Below are 17,544 nucleotides of genomic sequence, written 5' to 3' on the forward strand. Positions count from 1 at the left end.
AAATAATAATTGCATTGGCATAATTTAACTTACAAAAATATTCAATAGAAACTAAAATAAAAAACAAAAGGCATTTAAAAATAGAAAAAACAGCATTTAATCAATTATTTAAATCAATGGGTAAAAGGAATGCAGAGGAAACACGAAAGAATAAGAAATAGAGGTAGAAAGGAGATGTTTCTTCAGATATATTTTTTTTGTACCAAAACATGCCTTGAGGCCTAATCATAGTGGTGAATTATAACAGTTCACCGAGGCTTGAGAAAACTCATTTTTTAAAAAAATATTTTTTCTGTGTGTTAGTCAAGTTAAGTGTCTAAACCACTACAGCACGGAGGTTGCCAAACAGAGATACTGTAGATATCTTTAATATTGGATAGGAAATGATTCCACAGTCGAGCCACATACGAAAATATTTTTCTAAAAGTGGTATATAGATAGGCATCGAAGTTCCCAACTATGTACTACTTTGGAAACTATCACTTTTTTTCACAAAAAACAAGTCTTGTTGATTGTTGTAACGCTAAATGTCAACACTGTATTCAAGTTACAAAAATTATTGAAAATATAAAAAAACACAGCTTTACTAAAAGTCATTTATTTTGACAAGATAATAAAGTCTAATTTGCAAAAATAACAGAAAAGTTGAGAAATTATATAACCGAATTAAACTGAAGTTAATTGAACTGAAAAAATGTTCGTAGGTATTAAGAAATTAAAAAAGTAACATAAATCCAAACAAGAATCTCAATCAAGAAATTTTGTATACTGCTCTGGTAGAAGAAATCTTTTCTGGGTTTTTTGTTTTCTTTATAATATCTTTGCTTTTATAAATTGAAGAGTCTTCCTTGGCTGGCCAAACCCAATGATGATTTATACCGCATCTGGACATGCGAATATAGTCATTCCCTTGTAATGTTTCATTGTTATTCATTCGTTGATGGTTATGTGTAGATTCATCACTACTTTCCGGATTAAAATTTGAGTCAGTTTCGCAGCACGTATTTGAACATTTTTATACTACCTAATCAGACGATGTGTTACGAGGTAAACGCTTATGGTGAAAGTAATTAAAAGGGTTTTGGGAGTGAAAATCACCCGCTAGGGAGGGTACGCAGATTTAGGCGAATTATACGTTTATAACGAGTTGAATTTATCGAAGTTTTCCTAAACTAGGATTTGTCAACCTATCACAAAAGGTTAGAGTAGTTTTAACAAAAGTTTTGGGAGCAGTAAACACCCATGTAGCTTCACGTGACGGCGTGACAGCTTATTAACTTCTGAATGAAAGATAACATTATACTCGGATAAACAATTTTTTGAGTTTGTCATGCCTAAACTTCCATATTTCCTTCTCTAAGAGGTTCTTTATCTCTGTTCTAATATGTTAATCGTATAGTTTACCGTATATGTTAACCGGATTCTGATTTGACGGTTAATAATAGCATGTTGAGATCAATTTATTCTGATCAACATATTACAACATATACAAAAATTCAGCAAATGTTCGTCAACCGTACCGTCGCGTCGTACTGAAAATGCTTTCGGTAAAGCAAAGAGTAATTTTAAATACTTTCGTGTTAATATTTAAACAAAAAAATTAATTATTCCCCGAATAGATTATTGTAATATTTTTATTAATATAAAAAACATGCTTTTTTTAAATAAATAAAAAATGAACTTTTCCTGTGTAATTGGTTTTTTTTGCTCTAATTCAAAAGAAATTTTGAAAAACATTTAATTTAAACAACAACATTAATAATCCAGATTCTGACAAAATCAATATTCTGTACATTAAAAATGTTTTTGTGCAAGTTTTGCAAAAGCGCCAGCACTATGCATCATTTGATTAAATGAAAATATACATTTATAAACCAGTGTTTTTAATCCTTGGCCAAACATTGAATATACGAGTATATTATTATATTTTTACTATTAGGAATTAAGACGAACGCAGAAGCATTCTGTGTATGTTTTATTACCATATCGTAAGCAACTAACAAAGCAATAGTTGTCTATGTCACGCTAATAAGCGCGTCTAGAGACAGATATGTTTTTCATATTGCGTATTCCGTGCGATGTCATACCATGAGATTACTCACAGATCTACACAACGCGTTTGTGTAAGTATTGCGAACGCGCCAGCCTTAATAAATCCACCAGTACGAGGGGAGGAGAGGATTTCAGACTCTCCAAATTAAGAACTCGGGCAACTCAAAACAATCTGTATCATAAAGGACTTAAGATGTTTAATGAGTTGCCAAAAGAGATGAGGAATGCTAGGTCTATAGCAGTGATTGCCACACGTTAGCTCGTGAGCTACTGGTAGCTTACCAAGGCTTTTTCGGTAATTCGCATAGGATATTAAATTTGTCGAATAATTTTTTTTTATTGAACTCCGAAAATTAATTTAAAATGTGCTAAATTTCAACGAAATGCTTAAAAGGTTGCTGTCAACGTTTTCCACTATGAAGTTTGTAAAGAGTAAATATAGAACAGACTCACAGATTAATAATTGCATTCGGATGGGAGTGACTAGGTACTTACCGAGAATTGAATTTTTTTTAGAGTAAAGTGAATATCCATAGAATTTAAGAGTTTAAATAGAAACCGAGTCACAGATTTACATTTAAATAATTGCATTCGGATGGTAGTGACAAGGTACTAACCGAGAATCGAAATTTTTTTGGAGTAAAGTGAATATCCATAAAATTACATAGAATTAAGAATAGTCCAGAAACTGCATACGCACATTAAGCAGTAGGTGACTAAACTACCCATAAATGAGAAGATTAACGTTTTGACACATTAGTTTATTTGTAGACGTCGCTCATTACGCAACTCCTGATTTGAATTCAACTATGCCGTGTTGTGTCCTTTTGAAGTGTAAAAATACTGCCAGTATCATAAAAAAACAGGATGCAATCACATTTCATGTGTAATTAGTAAATGAATGTGTATGTAGCAAATGTATTACTTAAAAATTGAATTATTTTTCCATCTGTCAGATTGTCGAAAAAACTAAATGAACATTTCGTGCCAGGGTAGTAAATTTTTTTACCCTACTTTGCTCATCTAATGAGATAACTAATGAAAGTTGGATCTCGGATTAAAAAACTCTATTGTAGACATTCGACCGACATTATCTTTAAAACATCAAATATAACATAACATGATGTAAAAATATTCGTTTTATTTAAAATAAAATTTGTGTTTTATTTTAAGTTTATAGTTAATTAATTCAATTACTCTTATTAAATGACCCTTTAGTTTTCTACTCCGTTGTGTCAATCAATATTTCCACGTGCACAATAAAATTTTATAGAAATTAACAGATTGGTTTTTTTTACCTTACATTTGTGTTACAGTTATATTTTTTCCCATCGTGCAACATTACGCGGAGACATCACGAATGCGCGTGGCGATAATAGAGCATAGTGGAGGGATTATTGGACACAATTCGATGTATTTAAATATGGTTAAACGCTCCTTCTGGACTTTTCTTAATTCTATGTGAATATCATTATTTTCACTAATTATTTCTACTCTTTATTTTTACTATTATTTTTATGTTAATTTTTAATCACACATATTTTCAATAATTATTTTAATTATAAAAAGTATTTGAAGTACGCATTTTATGTTTTATGGTTAATCTGATGATCTAATTGCTTTAAACTAATTTAAAAATATTATTTATGGTACAATAGGGGCCGATGATAAAAAACTATACAAAGGGAATTTGTATAGATAGCTCGCCAGACAAGTTCAATTTCTGAAAGAAGCTCACATCTTTATTAATTTTGGAGACCACTTGTCTATAGCATCGTTTCGTAAGATGGCGATAAGTTTTGTCAAAAACAAACATCCATATGAGTAGAGTGTCATCGGAAAGCGTCTGGATTTTATAACAATGTTTTGTTTTTGAAATTATTCTCATTTAAACATATTGTTTTTAAGTTAAGGTAAAGCTAAATGTAAAAAAAATACAAAACGCGCACAGGCGTCGTGTTGTGGCTCCGCTGTAGTCACTAGAGCGCTCGTCCCGGTCCACTGGTTGTAAGACAGGGGCGGCTAGGCGACCCAGTTAAGTCTCGTCAAGGCCGGAGATGCCCTCAAAAGGGCCTCTAATTCTCTGTGGTCAGGAATCCGTAAGGAGAGAAGTCCAAAATCCAAGTCCGGGGTGTAGCGAAGGTGTCAAGCAAAGTAAAGTAAAGTCGAGTAGAAAGCCGAGTCTGGGGGTAGAGAGTAGAGATGAGTAAAAGCCAAACGTCAGAGAATAAGTAGTGATTGTTTGTTTACCGTCAATAATTTAATCTTTACTTTTGTGCATTACGATTCTATTTTCGAATAGTAATTTATATTGTATTTTTAAATTACCTGTGGCTCAAATCTGTAAGGGCCAATATCGTGAATATTAATATTACTGAAGAGTATTTTTTTATTTAGCCATTTTGTTGAGTTATGAACTGATAGACATTATTTTTACCATGCTTTTATAGTAGTTTAAGGCTTACTTTCGGAATCGCCGGAATAACAGATGTTAACAATAAAACAATTAAAATGTAGTTAAATACATCACTAATTACATAAAAGCAATCTGCTGAAAATAGAATTATCATTCTCAAATTTTATTCAGCGCTTCAGGCAATTCAAAATATTTTATTGCGTAATTAGAGTGTTTGTTTTTTCCCTCTTAAATTGGGTAGTAAATTTTTAAAAAAAACTTATTTCGTACCAAAATACTTTTATTGTGCAAATACAATATTTAAACTGAAAATAAGCCACGTAAAAAAATATTTTCACCGGTACAATGTTTAAAATATTGATATACTCTTACTGATATTTAACCTGCATTCTTTTACAAACAATTCAGGGAAAAATCTTGATATCTCAAAATAAAATGAAAACCCTTTAAAAATAAGCAGTGTGTGTGAAATTAAATTTATTTAGAGATCCTATTAGCAAATGTACTAACCAAACCAAGAGAAATGTAATAATTTGATTTAACAAACACCGTAGCGGTCTTCCAAGTTCATGATTTGATACACTCCCATTTGCTTTTTAATGATAAACACGCTTACACACACTTGAATACTCAATCTCGTACAAATATACACAAACACACCCTCTTACGCATATATGTACCACGCACCCATTTAAGATTGCACCATAATTTAATATGTATTATTATTATGTTGAAACTTCGCTGGTCTGTCTTTCAACCTTATCTTTATTAACAATATATTGAGTTTTTCCAAATTTTTGTAAACAAGACTGGATTTAACCCAGTATCAGGCATAGAAGAAACGTTCACATTCTATCACTTCTTCACAATATTTAAAGTACCACTTCGTCTGTTTATTTAAGAGAGGTCTTCCAACCTTTATCACAACACTGAATATCTCTCCGTTCTGGTGACGAGAAAACCCCTTTAATACCCTTTCATCGCTCTAATTTTCTTGCCTTCTCTTTCACAGTAGTAGCTGCTCGATTATATATTATATAATAAACTACCCCTAATGTAAGAGACATCCCTTCTTTATTGACATTAAGTCAAGATCGAAATATCACTTTCTAAATATTTAAGTTGTTCCTTTATCTTTCTTCTTTTCTTCCCATTGCCTCTCCTTTCTTCATAGTATAGTGTTAATTTTATAAATAAAATTTTAGTTATGATTTGTTTTTAATTTTGTCATCATAAGATTCAATATGTCCATTAGGGCGGGCTGATATTTTTTTTCCGAATTTTGAAATAAAAGGGGTCTAAAAATTTGCTTTTTCGATTTCTTGGAATGCAAAAAATATCAAAAAAAATATTTGACACTACTTTTGGCCCTCAACCAGAGCTGGAAGTTTTCGAAAAAGTCAATTTTGTGCGCTAAACCGATTGTCATTTCGTGTTTAAGTAAGAAATTCAGTCCAAATGAATTTCATAATGTGCATTAACTCTTATTTAATAAGCATCAAAGGGCGTGAGTTGCACTTTGTTTTATAATAAATGAGAAGCGTTGTTTTCGGCATTGTTTTCGTCAATATTAGCCAGGCGCTCAACGGAATCAGTTCCGCGGAGTATAAACTTTTTGCATTTCTATAGTTTTAAAACGTGTTTGAATTTTTAATGTGATTAAGTTATATATTTACTAACAAAAAAAATATTTTATCATTATAGTTAATTAACAAAATATTCAGGCAGTTATAAACTTCAAACCTCGGTTGAAGGCCAAAAATAATATGGAATGTTTTTTTATTGATTTTTACGTTCAATTTGATCCAAAATGCATCTTTTTAGACCCCTTTCATTTTGATGTCTAAAAAATAAAAAACTTCATACAACATCGGCCCATTCTAATGTTCATGTACTCGTAATTTTCTCAAATCGAACGGTTTGGGTATATAGGAAGAAATTGTCTTAAGGCAATATGCCGCCCTTATACATATTGTATATGAAGTGTTACATAAATAAATAAACAAAATAAATGAATAATCAATGTGGATAAAAAATCCCCTTAAAAAGCGACCCAGAACAGGCAGATGAAGTGTCGGCAGGCCTAGGACAAGGTAGTCTGATGACATGAGACTGGTTGCAATTAGGGGTTAGATGCGGTTGGCTCATGATGAGGAGATGTGGAAACTCAAGAGAGAGGTCCATGTTCACCATTGGACAAGAGACAGCTGAGAATGATAATGATCTGAGAGCAGCTTTCGAATTGAAAACACTCGTCCAGAGTTTTGGTTCTATTTCACAGACATAACTGTATTATTCATCCCCCGAAAGCAGAATAATGTTTTTTTATATTAAAGCCGTGTGTGACACATCCTTTGTTATTCTTCCATGTCTGAGCAATAAATACAACTTGATTTAGTGAGGTTAACATAACCCGACGTTGACTTGATCAACATTAAGTGTTTTAAGAGGTTTGAACGTGACAGAAGCGTGGGCGAAGAAATATAAAATGTTATTAAACCTCCAAGACTCAGTAATAAAAACAAACACCGTGGGGAAAAAGCACACACATTTGATAAATAATAAAACGTACAATTTTTTTATTATTATTGAACGGTTTAGCACCAAAACAATTTCCTTCACAGAAACATTGATTTTAAACGTTTTTTGAATGAGGAATTCCAGCCCAACCCGGAATTTATTAATTTATATATTTATTAATTTACACGCCCTACGGGCTTTTACATATTTTAGAAATTGCATTCAAGTGCAGCAGTGAAACATGAGTATGTAAATTTAGTTAAAGTTAAAGATAACATAAGAAAAGCTAAAAGATACAATAATAAGTCAAAATAAGGAAATGTACCAACGTAGGTATAGGGTACATAGAAAAATATTTAATAAATTTACATATGAAAACATACACACATACATATACATACATATAAGTTTGTACATTATTATAGAGATACATGAGAAAAAAAAAGTAAATAAAGAACAATATTAAGAAATTTTATACAAATTAATCTATAACCTTTTGAATACTTAACCTATATTTATTTAAAGACAGACGAAATATATCAACGTCACCATACTCATTACCTAGCCGGTGTAGTCTAGGTATTGGTGAATTGTAATAATGATTGTGACTGCCATTAACTGAATTAAATTTTAAAAATGTTTTCGTGTACACGTGAATATATAAAAATTTTGGAGTATGATGAAATATCTCAAAAACGCACGCAAAAATAAATAAAAAATGTTAAATATTACTATAAAAATTAAAAATCGTAAATAATGACGTCACTTCTTATATCTACGTGTGTTATTTCCGGTTTCCGCTTTAAAGCCCCCGAACCTTGTAAGGAACGTTTTGACCATGGAAAAAAAAGAGTATAATTTGTGATTGAAAAGTTTTGACATTTCAACAACGTTGCCAGATCTACGTTCGTAAAAACAACCATTACATAGAAATGAACAAATTACGATCAACTAAATGAAGTAATCAAAGCAATATTCCATAGATTCTTGTCAGTTTTGTTATTGGCTGGAGAAATACAACTTACCGCGGTGAGTGAAAGTAAGAACGCCAACCGTTTCATGACGTCACTACTGAAAAGTGACACACTGATTACAGTCATTTGGCGCGGTATTTTATAAATATAACATGGTTCGAATCCTACTCTATCCCAACTTTATTCACATTTGTTCACATTTTATTCACATTTTTTTATGTGAGTTATTTACAACTTGCTGAAAATGGCCCTTAAAATTATACATTATATTCGGGCAAACCATGAGAACGCAAATATTTATTTTTCTCTTTTAAAAAAGTAAAAAAAACTATAAAAAATAATTGAAATTGAATATGTGAAATATTTAGGACTAAAAATAAAAAGCAATATAGCAACCTTATCGAGAATTTTATCAAAAGTAAAAAATTTTGTTCCATAAAATGCAGCCTACGTCAAATCTATAATATGTCTTATGCAACTATGGGGAACAGGAAACCAAAATGATAGCAACATAAAATATTGAAGCTAGTATACGACCTCCCTCATCTAACACCAACCAAAGAACTGTTAAATGTTAATGAACTTTTTCAACTAGAATCTCTAAAATTTATTCATAAGTTAACCACTGATACCATTGTAGACAAAGAACTAAAACTTGTGAAAAATTGTAATAAACATGGACAAAATACAAGAATATCAGAACAATATTACATACAACATTCCAATACGAGACAAGAACAATCGAAACTAATAAATCAGGGACTGAAGTTCTACAATAAACTACCAGACAAAACTTAACAAAAGACTCAGACAAACTTTTCGAAAGGTGTGAAAAATATTATTTTCAACAACAAAGTATGAATGAAAAAGATTCTTTATTTTTGTAAAGTGAATGTTATGTAAGTTAATAAATAAATTTTAAATAAAAAATAAAAAAAAAACATAAAATCTATTTTGTCACGTTTGCAAGACGTGAATCAACACACAATATGTGTCCTATAATTAGTTAAAGGTTCAGCGGTGGACCTGGCTTAATAAAGTGCTACGGACGTCTCAGGAGACCCTTAAACCAAATTGCCTCTTCTTCACATTTCTGGGTTCCCTCCGCGTCGTCCTGGAAGGATGTCGATGACGATATTACGGCTTTATTCGACGCAACTAAGGGACGCGGGATTTCTTTGATTTTTTTATTTATTTTTTTACGTACATAAGTTTATTGTACATTATTTCAGACACAAGTCCCAACTCCATGGGACTAAAAGTCCTGTGTTGAGATGGGACCAGCAATTAGTTGAAACAGACACATGAGAATATTACCACAAACAAACATACACATCAAAAACATAAAAAAGAATTAATAAAATATACATTTATATATATTTGGCACGTTAATTTGGTAAACAGTAAACTCAAATATTCGGAAAATCATCAAAGAGTTTCCTACTTAAATCCCTCCCACTTAGAAAAATCCAGTCCTTGAGTACATTCTAGAAAATAGTTTTTGTTCTTGAGAGTTTAATACGCCCCGCAAAAGTCATACGGCTTTTGGGTATGACATAATTCATGCCCTGGGAAAATCTCGTCCGGACATTTTGCTGAGACCTCTCCTTATTGTTCGACCAGAAGTGTGTAAGTGCTTCTTTTAGGTACAGTTGTTCCATATCCAGCACCTTAATGTATTAGAGCAACTGTTCTGACGGGTATGTAAGAGGGCGCCGGAATTTTATTCTGAATAATAATTTCTGTGAAATTATGAGAGGCTTTAAAATGGATGCCGCACAACCCCTCCAGCTAGCTATTTCATAGGTTGCAGTGGATTAAAACAGAGCAAAATACACACTTCTGAGAGTGCCAATATCCAGAATGTCTCTAAGGGAGCAGAAAAGATAGCGCAGCTTTCTCAACCTAGAGTTTAGTGACTGCACCTGAGCCTCCCATCGCACATTTATATCAATGATAACACCAAGAAATTTTATGGAATCTACCCGATGCAGAAGTTAGTATGAATAAATGATTGAAGGACTTATGGTCTTCAGGAGACATCTGGTGATGTCACTACTATTACATCTTACTTAACACAACAAAAGAGTGAGTTAGAGTGAGTTTTACAACTCCAGAATATTTAATTTGATATTTTAATACAGCCTAACAACGATCTTCAATTTTCACATGAGTCAACTTCTAAAATAACACCTAACCCCCCTAACAGGACATAATATTCACTCAGTAAAAAAATATACATTTTCCGACCCTCGTGTTTATCTTTGTGATACCGAAATAATATTTTTTGATTTATGGAAAACAATTCAAGTACATCTGGCCGCAAGTACACTCGAAGGTTTTGTGTAGAGAAATATTTTTTACCGCTTAATGCGGGAATAATCTGTCCTTGAATAAGGTTCTATTAAATTTATCGCTTAAGTCTTTTTATATAAAAAAATACCAAAAAGTTTGTGACATAAGATTTAATTGAAAAAATAATATTTATTTTACAATGACAATGTATACAGGATGGCTTAATACTTGACGTAAGAAAAATGTAGGTAATAGAACGTACAAGGGCTGTAAAAACTGGCAAATATCAAAATGTTTTGCATCAGAGGGAATTTTTTTTTGAGAAGGTAATATGTACCCTTTTTAAAAACATTTTCCTTCGGTTGCAACAAATTTATAGCTTAATGACTCCCTAGGGAGGATCTAGTGTGTTGACAAACATTTGCACAAACTTAAAGCATTGTTGAATGACAAAAATGTTTAATAAATCATAGAATTGCTTCTGAGATATAACTTTTTTATTGATTTTATTAGTTGACTTCGACATTATTGTTGAAAAATTCGTTTTAAAGGATAAATATTAATCTTAACAAGTTTTTTCTTATTTATTTCTTGAATTTAAAGCCGACAAATCGGAAGTATTTTTAAATTCCAATTTTTTATTGAATAGCATTTCTTAATAGTGTATAGGAGACGTTGAGACTGATTTTTATTTTAAGATCAGGTGTAAAAAGCCAAATGGTATTTCTAAAACTTATGGAATAAATAATATTTCGCATATTGATAAAAAAGTTATCTCTTCTGAAATATTTTTTTCTTATTTTTAATAAAAGATCTGAAGGTATAAATAAATCAGAATCTGATATAAATATTTAAAAAAATATTTTTTGACGATGGCTAGAGGGAGAAATAATTCGATCAAATGAATCTCACCCACATCAGTTTTTTTTTTCCTCCTTCTATCCTTCCCACTTTTACTACTTTTATCATAGTACAGTGTAGATATTTAGTCAATTTCTGTTTCTAAAAAAAAACGCGTTTTATTTTTACATTATAATATATACGTACAATATTTTCATATACCACTGATTTTCTCAAAATGAAATGTTGATAAGAAGAAATTGCTTAACGGCTATATGCCCGCCCTTGTGTATATAAAGTGTCTTAATAAATTAATACACTTTTATAGATCTACCGAGTCTACAAAACGTCGATTTGATGCTAAATAAATAAATAATGATAAATAAATAATTCAAATAAAATACACTGTTCTTCCTTTGTTTACTAGAGATGGAATCATGTTATTTCACATAGAAGATCTTGAATAAAAGAATAAACACTCTAATCTCATATATTTTTTTAGAAGGGTATATTTTGTTGTTGATTTTGAGACCAAACTTATTTCAAGAGATAGAATGAAAATGTTTAAATGTCTATGAGACTATCGTTCGAGTGAAATGTCAAGTAATTTATTTTCCAGGATTTTCCCGATTTTAGCTTTTCACAAATGGTTTAAGGCTATATATTACCAAAGTGACATTTGGAATGGCCACAAATAGTTGAAGCCTCCAAAAAACCGTGATCATTACTTTGTTTTAGGATTTAAATTTTATTTCTTTAGAGATAACTCATTTTTGGAAATCTAGTTTCAAACCGAAATGGAAAAAGGTTCAACTTTAAATTACGTTTAAACTTTAGTAATAGATAAAAAAAAACACAGTTTTCGTTAAAACTATTTTAAAATCATCGTTTTGACTTTTTAATTATTTTTTTTTTATTCAAGAAAGTGAACATGAATGGAAAATATAAAAGAAAAAATAATAAAGCCCAATAAACCGCGAAACCGACTTATCAGCAGGTTTTTTATTTTTCCTTTACAAAGAAAAAAGTTTAAGAAATAACGTGAATTTAAAAAGTAATATAAACGTTTTAAAGCACTAAAAGCGTAAGTATTTTCACATAAAATGTGAAAACAAAAAATTAAATAGTTTACTGTTTACAAATTAGGCATTACATTATGTTTTTCTTAAAAGTTTTGTCAATTTTTTTTATTTGATATACCTAGTAAAAAAATTAGGCCTTAATTGGAATACACGCACAATCCTGGATTCAAACTAAAGATATGAACTCTTTTTTTCTATGATATATTTTGTTGCCCTTTAATTATAAGGAATATTTTGATGTTTATTTATATTTTATATTTAACTAACTAACTAATTAACCATCACGCCATTTCCCCAGAGGGGTAGGCAGAGAGGATAGAACGCCACACCACTCTGTCCTGGCACACTTCCTTTGCTTCCTTCACATTCATACATCTTCTCATGCACGCACGTCGATTATTCCGACTTTTCACATGACCACTTTCAAGAATTTGTTGTACTTGATCATGCCATGTCTCTCTCGGCCTTCCTCGACTTCTACAACCAGACACATTCGCATCATAAATCTTTTTAGCCGTTCTTTCATCATTCATTCGCTCCACATGACCGAACCATCGCAAAAGACCTTTCTTAATTTTGTCGATAATGCTTAACTCAGCCTTGCATTCTGCTCTAATTTCGACATTAGGGCACCTATCATACATTGTTTTTCCGCACATTCGCCTGAGGGATCGCATTTCGTCCCTTTTTTTCCAACTCCATGCTTCGCTTCCAAACATTAGGGTTGGTACCAGAACTCCATTATGAACTGCTAATTTAGCCTCTTGCGATAGACACTTATTTGCTACGACAGACTTTAAGGCACCATTAACTCTGTTACCGGCACTAACCCTCCTTTCAATATCCTTGTCCATATTTCCATCTCTAGTAAACATACTACCCAGATATACAAATTCTTCAACCTTATTTTATATTTCCTTTTTTAATTATGATAAATAAAACAAAATACCTTAGAATCTTTTACAGAATACTTTTTTTTCTCTTTGTGTTACACAAAAATATTAATACTGTCTTTTTATTATACGAGCAAAAATTCATAAACATTTTTTGTATACCCACGAACAGGCCATGCCTTTGCGGGATTTTTTTGCTTACTATTTTTACTGTTAATATGTATTTCATTTCTATGTAATTATCCTTTATTAAAAAAAATATGTTTAACCTATTATGTATACTGTAAAAAAAACAAACAAAAAAATATACAACTATTTCTTCTTCTTCTTATGGTTCCTCTCCCCGATGGAGGTTGGAAATCATCATTGCGATTCTTACTTTATTGGCAGCTGCCCTGAACAAGGACTGAGTGCTGCAATGGAACCAGTCGCGCAAGTTCTTAAGCCAAGAGATGCGCCTTCTACCTGCACTGCGTCTCCCTTCAATCCTTTCCTGTAGAATGACTTGTAAAATTTTATATTTTTTGCCTCTCTTCACATGCCCAAAGTACTCAAGTTTTCTTTTCTTTATGGTATTTTTTTTATTTTTAAAACACAACTAAAATGTCATTTTACACCTAAGCATTATTATTTATCTTGTTGTTTTGATATATAAACCAAAAGTCTACTATAAACCATTGAGTCTTTCTAATTTTACCATAATAATTTTCTATGTATAAAAATGCCCATTGGGCGTATATATAAACAAACATATTTGTGTTGTTTTCTGTTGCTTTCATAAAATATAGAAAAAAAAGGAATTAAGGAGAGGCATTAGATTTAATTTCGGTAATTATAAAACAATCTGAATACAAATAAGTATTTAAGAATGTCGTATATCAGGAAAGCTGATAATAGGTTTGAAATTTGTACAATCCAACTAGAAAACAAATGCTCCCTCCCAATAACAGCAGATGGCATTAATCACCCCTTTTGTCAGCAAAATTATCTGGTCCATTGTAATTTGTGACTAATGAGAGTTTACTTACGTATAACAAAACGTATTCTATACAATACTTTATTTACATATATACTGGCTGTTTTGTAGAAAGTGACACATGAAAAAATGGTAGATAAATGGGCCACTTTGGAACAAATTTGTAGTGGTCCGTCTCCAAATGTAACCAATTTAATAAAGTGATTTTGAGTTTGTCGAATTTTTTGTAGAAAAGGACTGGATTAAACTCCATAGGGACCTGTAATTTTTTTTTTAAAAGAAATATATGCGTTCTTATGATATACCCGAATATTTAATTTGAGGGCCATTTTCAACGAGTTGTAAATAACTTACTATTAGAAATAGAAATAAGGAATCGAGTTGCGGTAGAGTGGGATTCAAACCACAGACCTTTGGTCCATGAGTCCGAGACGCTAGCCACAGGATCACAACCCGACCGATTTTAGATAAGGTAATATAGAAGACTAGGCATCAAAAAGGCTTATGACCTATCATTGGCTGGTTTAAGTTACCACTTTACATAGTGTGCAAAATTCACCATTCCGCCCATATTTAAACATCTTTATTCGTTTAATTCTTTCATATGTTGATTTTTTCGAAGTTAAAGAGGTGAAACCTTTATTTATGCGGGTATGATTTATTTAATTGAATTATTTCACCTACATACTAGGCAATGCCTAAAAAATTTCGATTTCTATACTCCTTCGGCAATGGGGGGGACACTTGGCGAAGCAAAAAGATAGCATGTGGACACCGAGAATAATTAAATGGGACCATTGACATACAAAAAAATGTTAAAAAGCCACAAAAAGGTGGGTCGATGACATTGCCTCGATTTATCCACTCAATAATCTCTCACTTTTCTCACTCTCACTTCTGTTCAATGTACTTCATAGTCCTAACGCTCCTATATACCTGCGTGAAAAATTTCAACGCTTATCAGTTCACGGTTAATCTTTTCGTTCTAATTCTCAAGGTACTCTCTTAATACCTATCCACAATTTCTCTTTCTTCTCTAACTCATATAGTGTCCATGCGGCTCGACTGTGGAATCATCTCTCATCCACCATCAAAGATGTTACTACATTATCTCTGTTTAAATCACGTCTGAAGAAACATCTCCTTTCTCTTCCCTAATCTCTCCTCCTATCTTTTTTCCTCTTTTTTCCTTTTTCTCATTGAGTAATAGTTTTGATTTAAGGTAATTTATAAACCAAAACGTTTATTTCTATTTTTATATATCTTAAGCATTTTTTTATTTTTTTCTTGAATATGTTCTGTAACTTAAATACTAACAATAAAACTCTTATTTTATTGGTTGGTTAGAAGTAATTGCCATTTGATATACCCGCCAATGTAAAAATAACATTATGTACATAAAGTTAAGTAAATTAATAAAAATATTGATAAAAGCATAAAAATGGATCAGGCGTTGCCTAGAATTGAGTAGTAAAATCAGATGACTATTTACAATCTACACAATAATGAAACTTCAGCTCTTTATTAATTATTATTATATTAATTTCAATTCTCAATTTTATTTATTTATGTATACATGTACATTACTAAAAATGGTATCCTTATTTATACATAAATAAATAATAATAATGAAAATTCCGTTAAATTAGGTACATTCAAAAATAACACATAGGTATACATAATATGGTGGCCTCCGTGGTGTAGTGGTCAAGACGCTAGACTCACGCACGGAAAGTTCCGGGTTCGATTCCCGGTGAGAACACAAAAATTGAAAATGTGATTTTTCTCAAGCCTGGGTGTTCTGTGATGTAATTCACCACTGTAATTAGGCCTCCTGGCCTGTTGTGGTGCAAAAAAAAATAATGTAAAAGTAAAATATCTTGAGAATAATATTATGTTAAAAAAGTAAGATAATTTTGTAACGAAAAACTCCATCAAGACGTGAAAATTTTCAATGTCTAAAGTAATATTGTTTAACATAGAGATAGTCTATCTAACATGCATAATCATTGGCGGGTTGGACTTATATGTATATTGGAATGTGAAACAGTCTATGTTGTATTTATTAGGTGTTAACATAAGTTGTGTCCGTTTTTTTCCAAATTTAAAAATGAGCACCAAAATCGAAACAAAATTATAAAAGTTTTAAGTCATTTGAAAGAAAATTTTCTGTTCTTCTTTACGTTGTATTATTTGGTTGAACGTTACATGTATTATTTTATTTATTTACAAGCTTTTTAAATGGAATATCAAGTAGACGAAAGGAAGCATTTTCGACATTTCTACTTAATCTGTTCGCGTGCAATCGAGGAATAAAGCTGACAAAGCTGTTCGCAATATTTCCTCAGTGCAAGGTTGAAGATGCAAAGAATATTTGATTTTATTTTCGGAGAATTCATATTTTTATTCTTAGTGGTGGGGTTCAGTGTTATGCAATCTCCTGACGTCACTGCGACCTATGAAGATCAATTCTGACGGGTGGCCGTGAATAGTTCTCGCCTTCCAAGCTCAGATCCATAAAGAACCTGGCCACTGTGTGGAAGGCAAGAGTTAACATTTTGCTAAATCTCCCAGGGTACTAGGTAGGAAGCGAGCTCTTTTACATGCTCAGGTTTAACAGTGGTCCTCCGAGGATGAAGCTCGTTTTATGATGGGATTATGACATTCACCTAGAATGTGTATAGGTGTTTCCTCACCTGCACTGCATAACCTACATCTAGAAGTTTCGGAAAGGTTCATTCTAGCAAGGTGTTTGTTCAATCTGCAGCGCCCTGGGCGGGCTCTAGTGATAACCCTCACTCGATTTGGCTGAGATTTATCAGGAAGTCGAAAGCAAGTTTTTGCGAGTACTCTTTTATCAGTTCCTACTCATGGCGCAGCCCTCTTTTTGCCAGAGCATAAATGGGAAAAACAAGACATAACTTATGTCAACTCCCGAAATACAGAAAAAATAAGCTGTTTCGGTGGCCAAGTTTGTCTCGGGTCTCAAGAGGAAATGAGTTAGAAATTAAGAAAATCCCACAAAATTTATTCTCAGCTTTGGTTAAGCAACTCCATATAAATAATTAGGCCACTCGAAACATTCAACCCTATTAAATAACAACATCATATCTGAGTAATATTTAACCCTTCATAGTAAGGATCACCTCAATCCCCCCTTTCCTAGGTGAGAAATCACTGAAATATTTATACATTGTGTCTTATGGCGTCCTTGGGATTTTATTGCGTAATATTTAATGGTTTTCAAAGAAAACACGTACACCCGTATTGATGGCATTCAAAAAGCATTCGTTTTTTACATTCATTTAATTGAATTGAAAAAACTTTTATTACATAAATTATAAGAGTTAGGTATCTTCAACAATGTTTGAGTATGTCCAAATGCTTGCAGACTGACTCGTCCGCATGCTTCTATGATGAGCATTTTTGCATGACTTTATACTGATTTTTACTGCTTAGAAAAAGAATACCGGAAAAATATTGAATTGTGGAAATA

At 31.8% G+C, this 17,544-nt stretch overlaps 1 protein-coding gene across 1 annotated transcript in view; it reads left to right on the forward strand.

The window, feature by feature from the left end:
• Positions 1-1,035: 1,035 nt before the first annotated feature.
• The window catches only part of Cngl (Cyclic nucleotide-gated ion channel-like), an 88,060-nt gene continuing 71,551 nt past the window's right edge, over positions 1,036-17,544 (forward strand). Inside the window, exon 1 of the mRNA XM_088243308.1 lies at positions 1,036-1,047. Within this exon, the coding sequence (XP_088099434.1) occupies positions 1,036-1,047 (12 nt within the window). The remainder of the gene's footprint in view (positions 1,048-17,544) is intronic.

The sequence above is a fragment of the Micrasema longulum genome, unplaced genomic scaffold (assembly GCF_059751315.1).
Source record: "Micrasema longulum isolate JH-2025_06_02 unplaced genomic scaffold, ASM5975131v1 h1tg000201l, whole genome shotgun sequence".
Lineage (NCBI taxonomy): Eukaryota > Metazoa > Arthropoda > Insecta > Trichoptera > Brachycentridae > Micrasema > Micrasema longulum.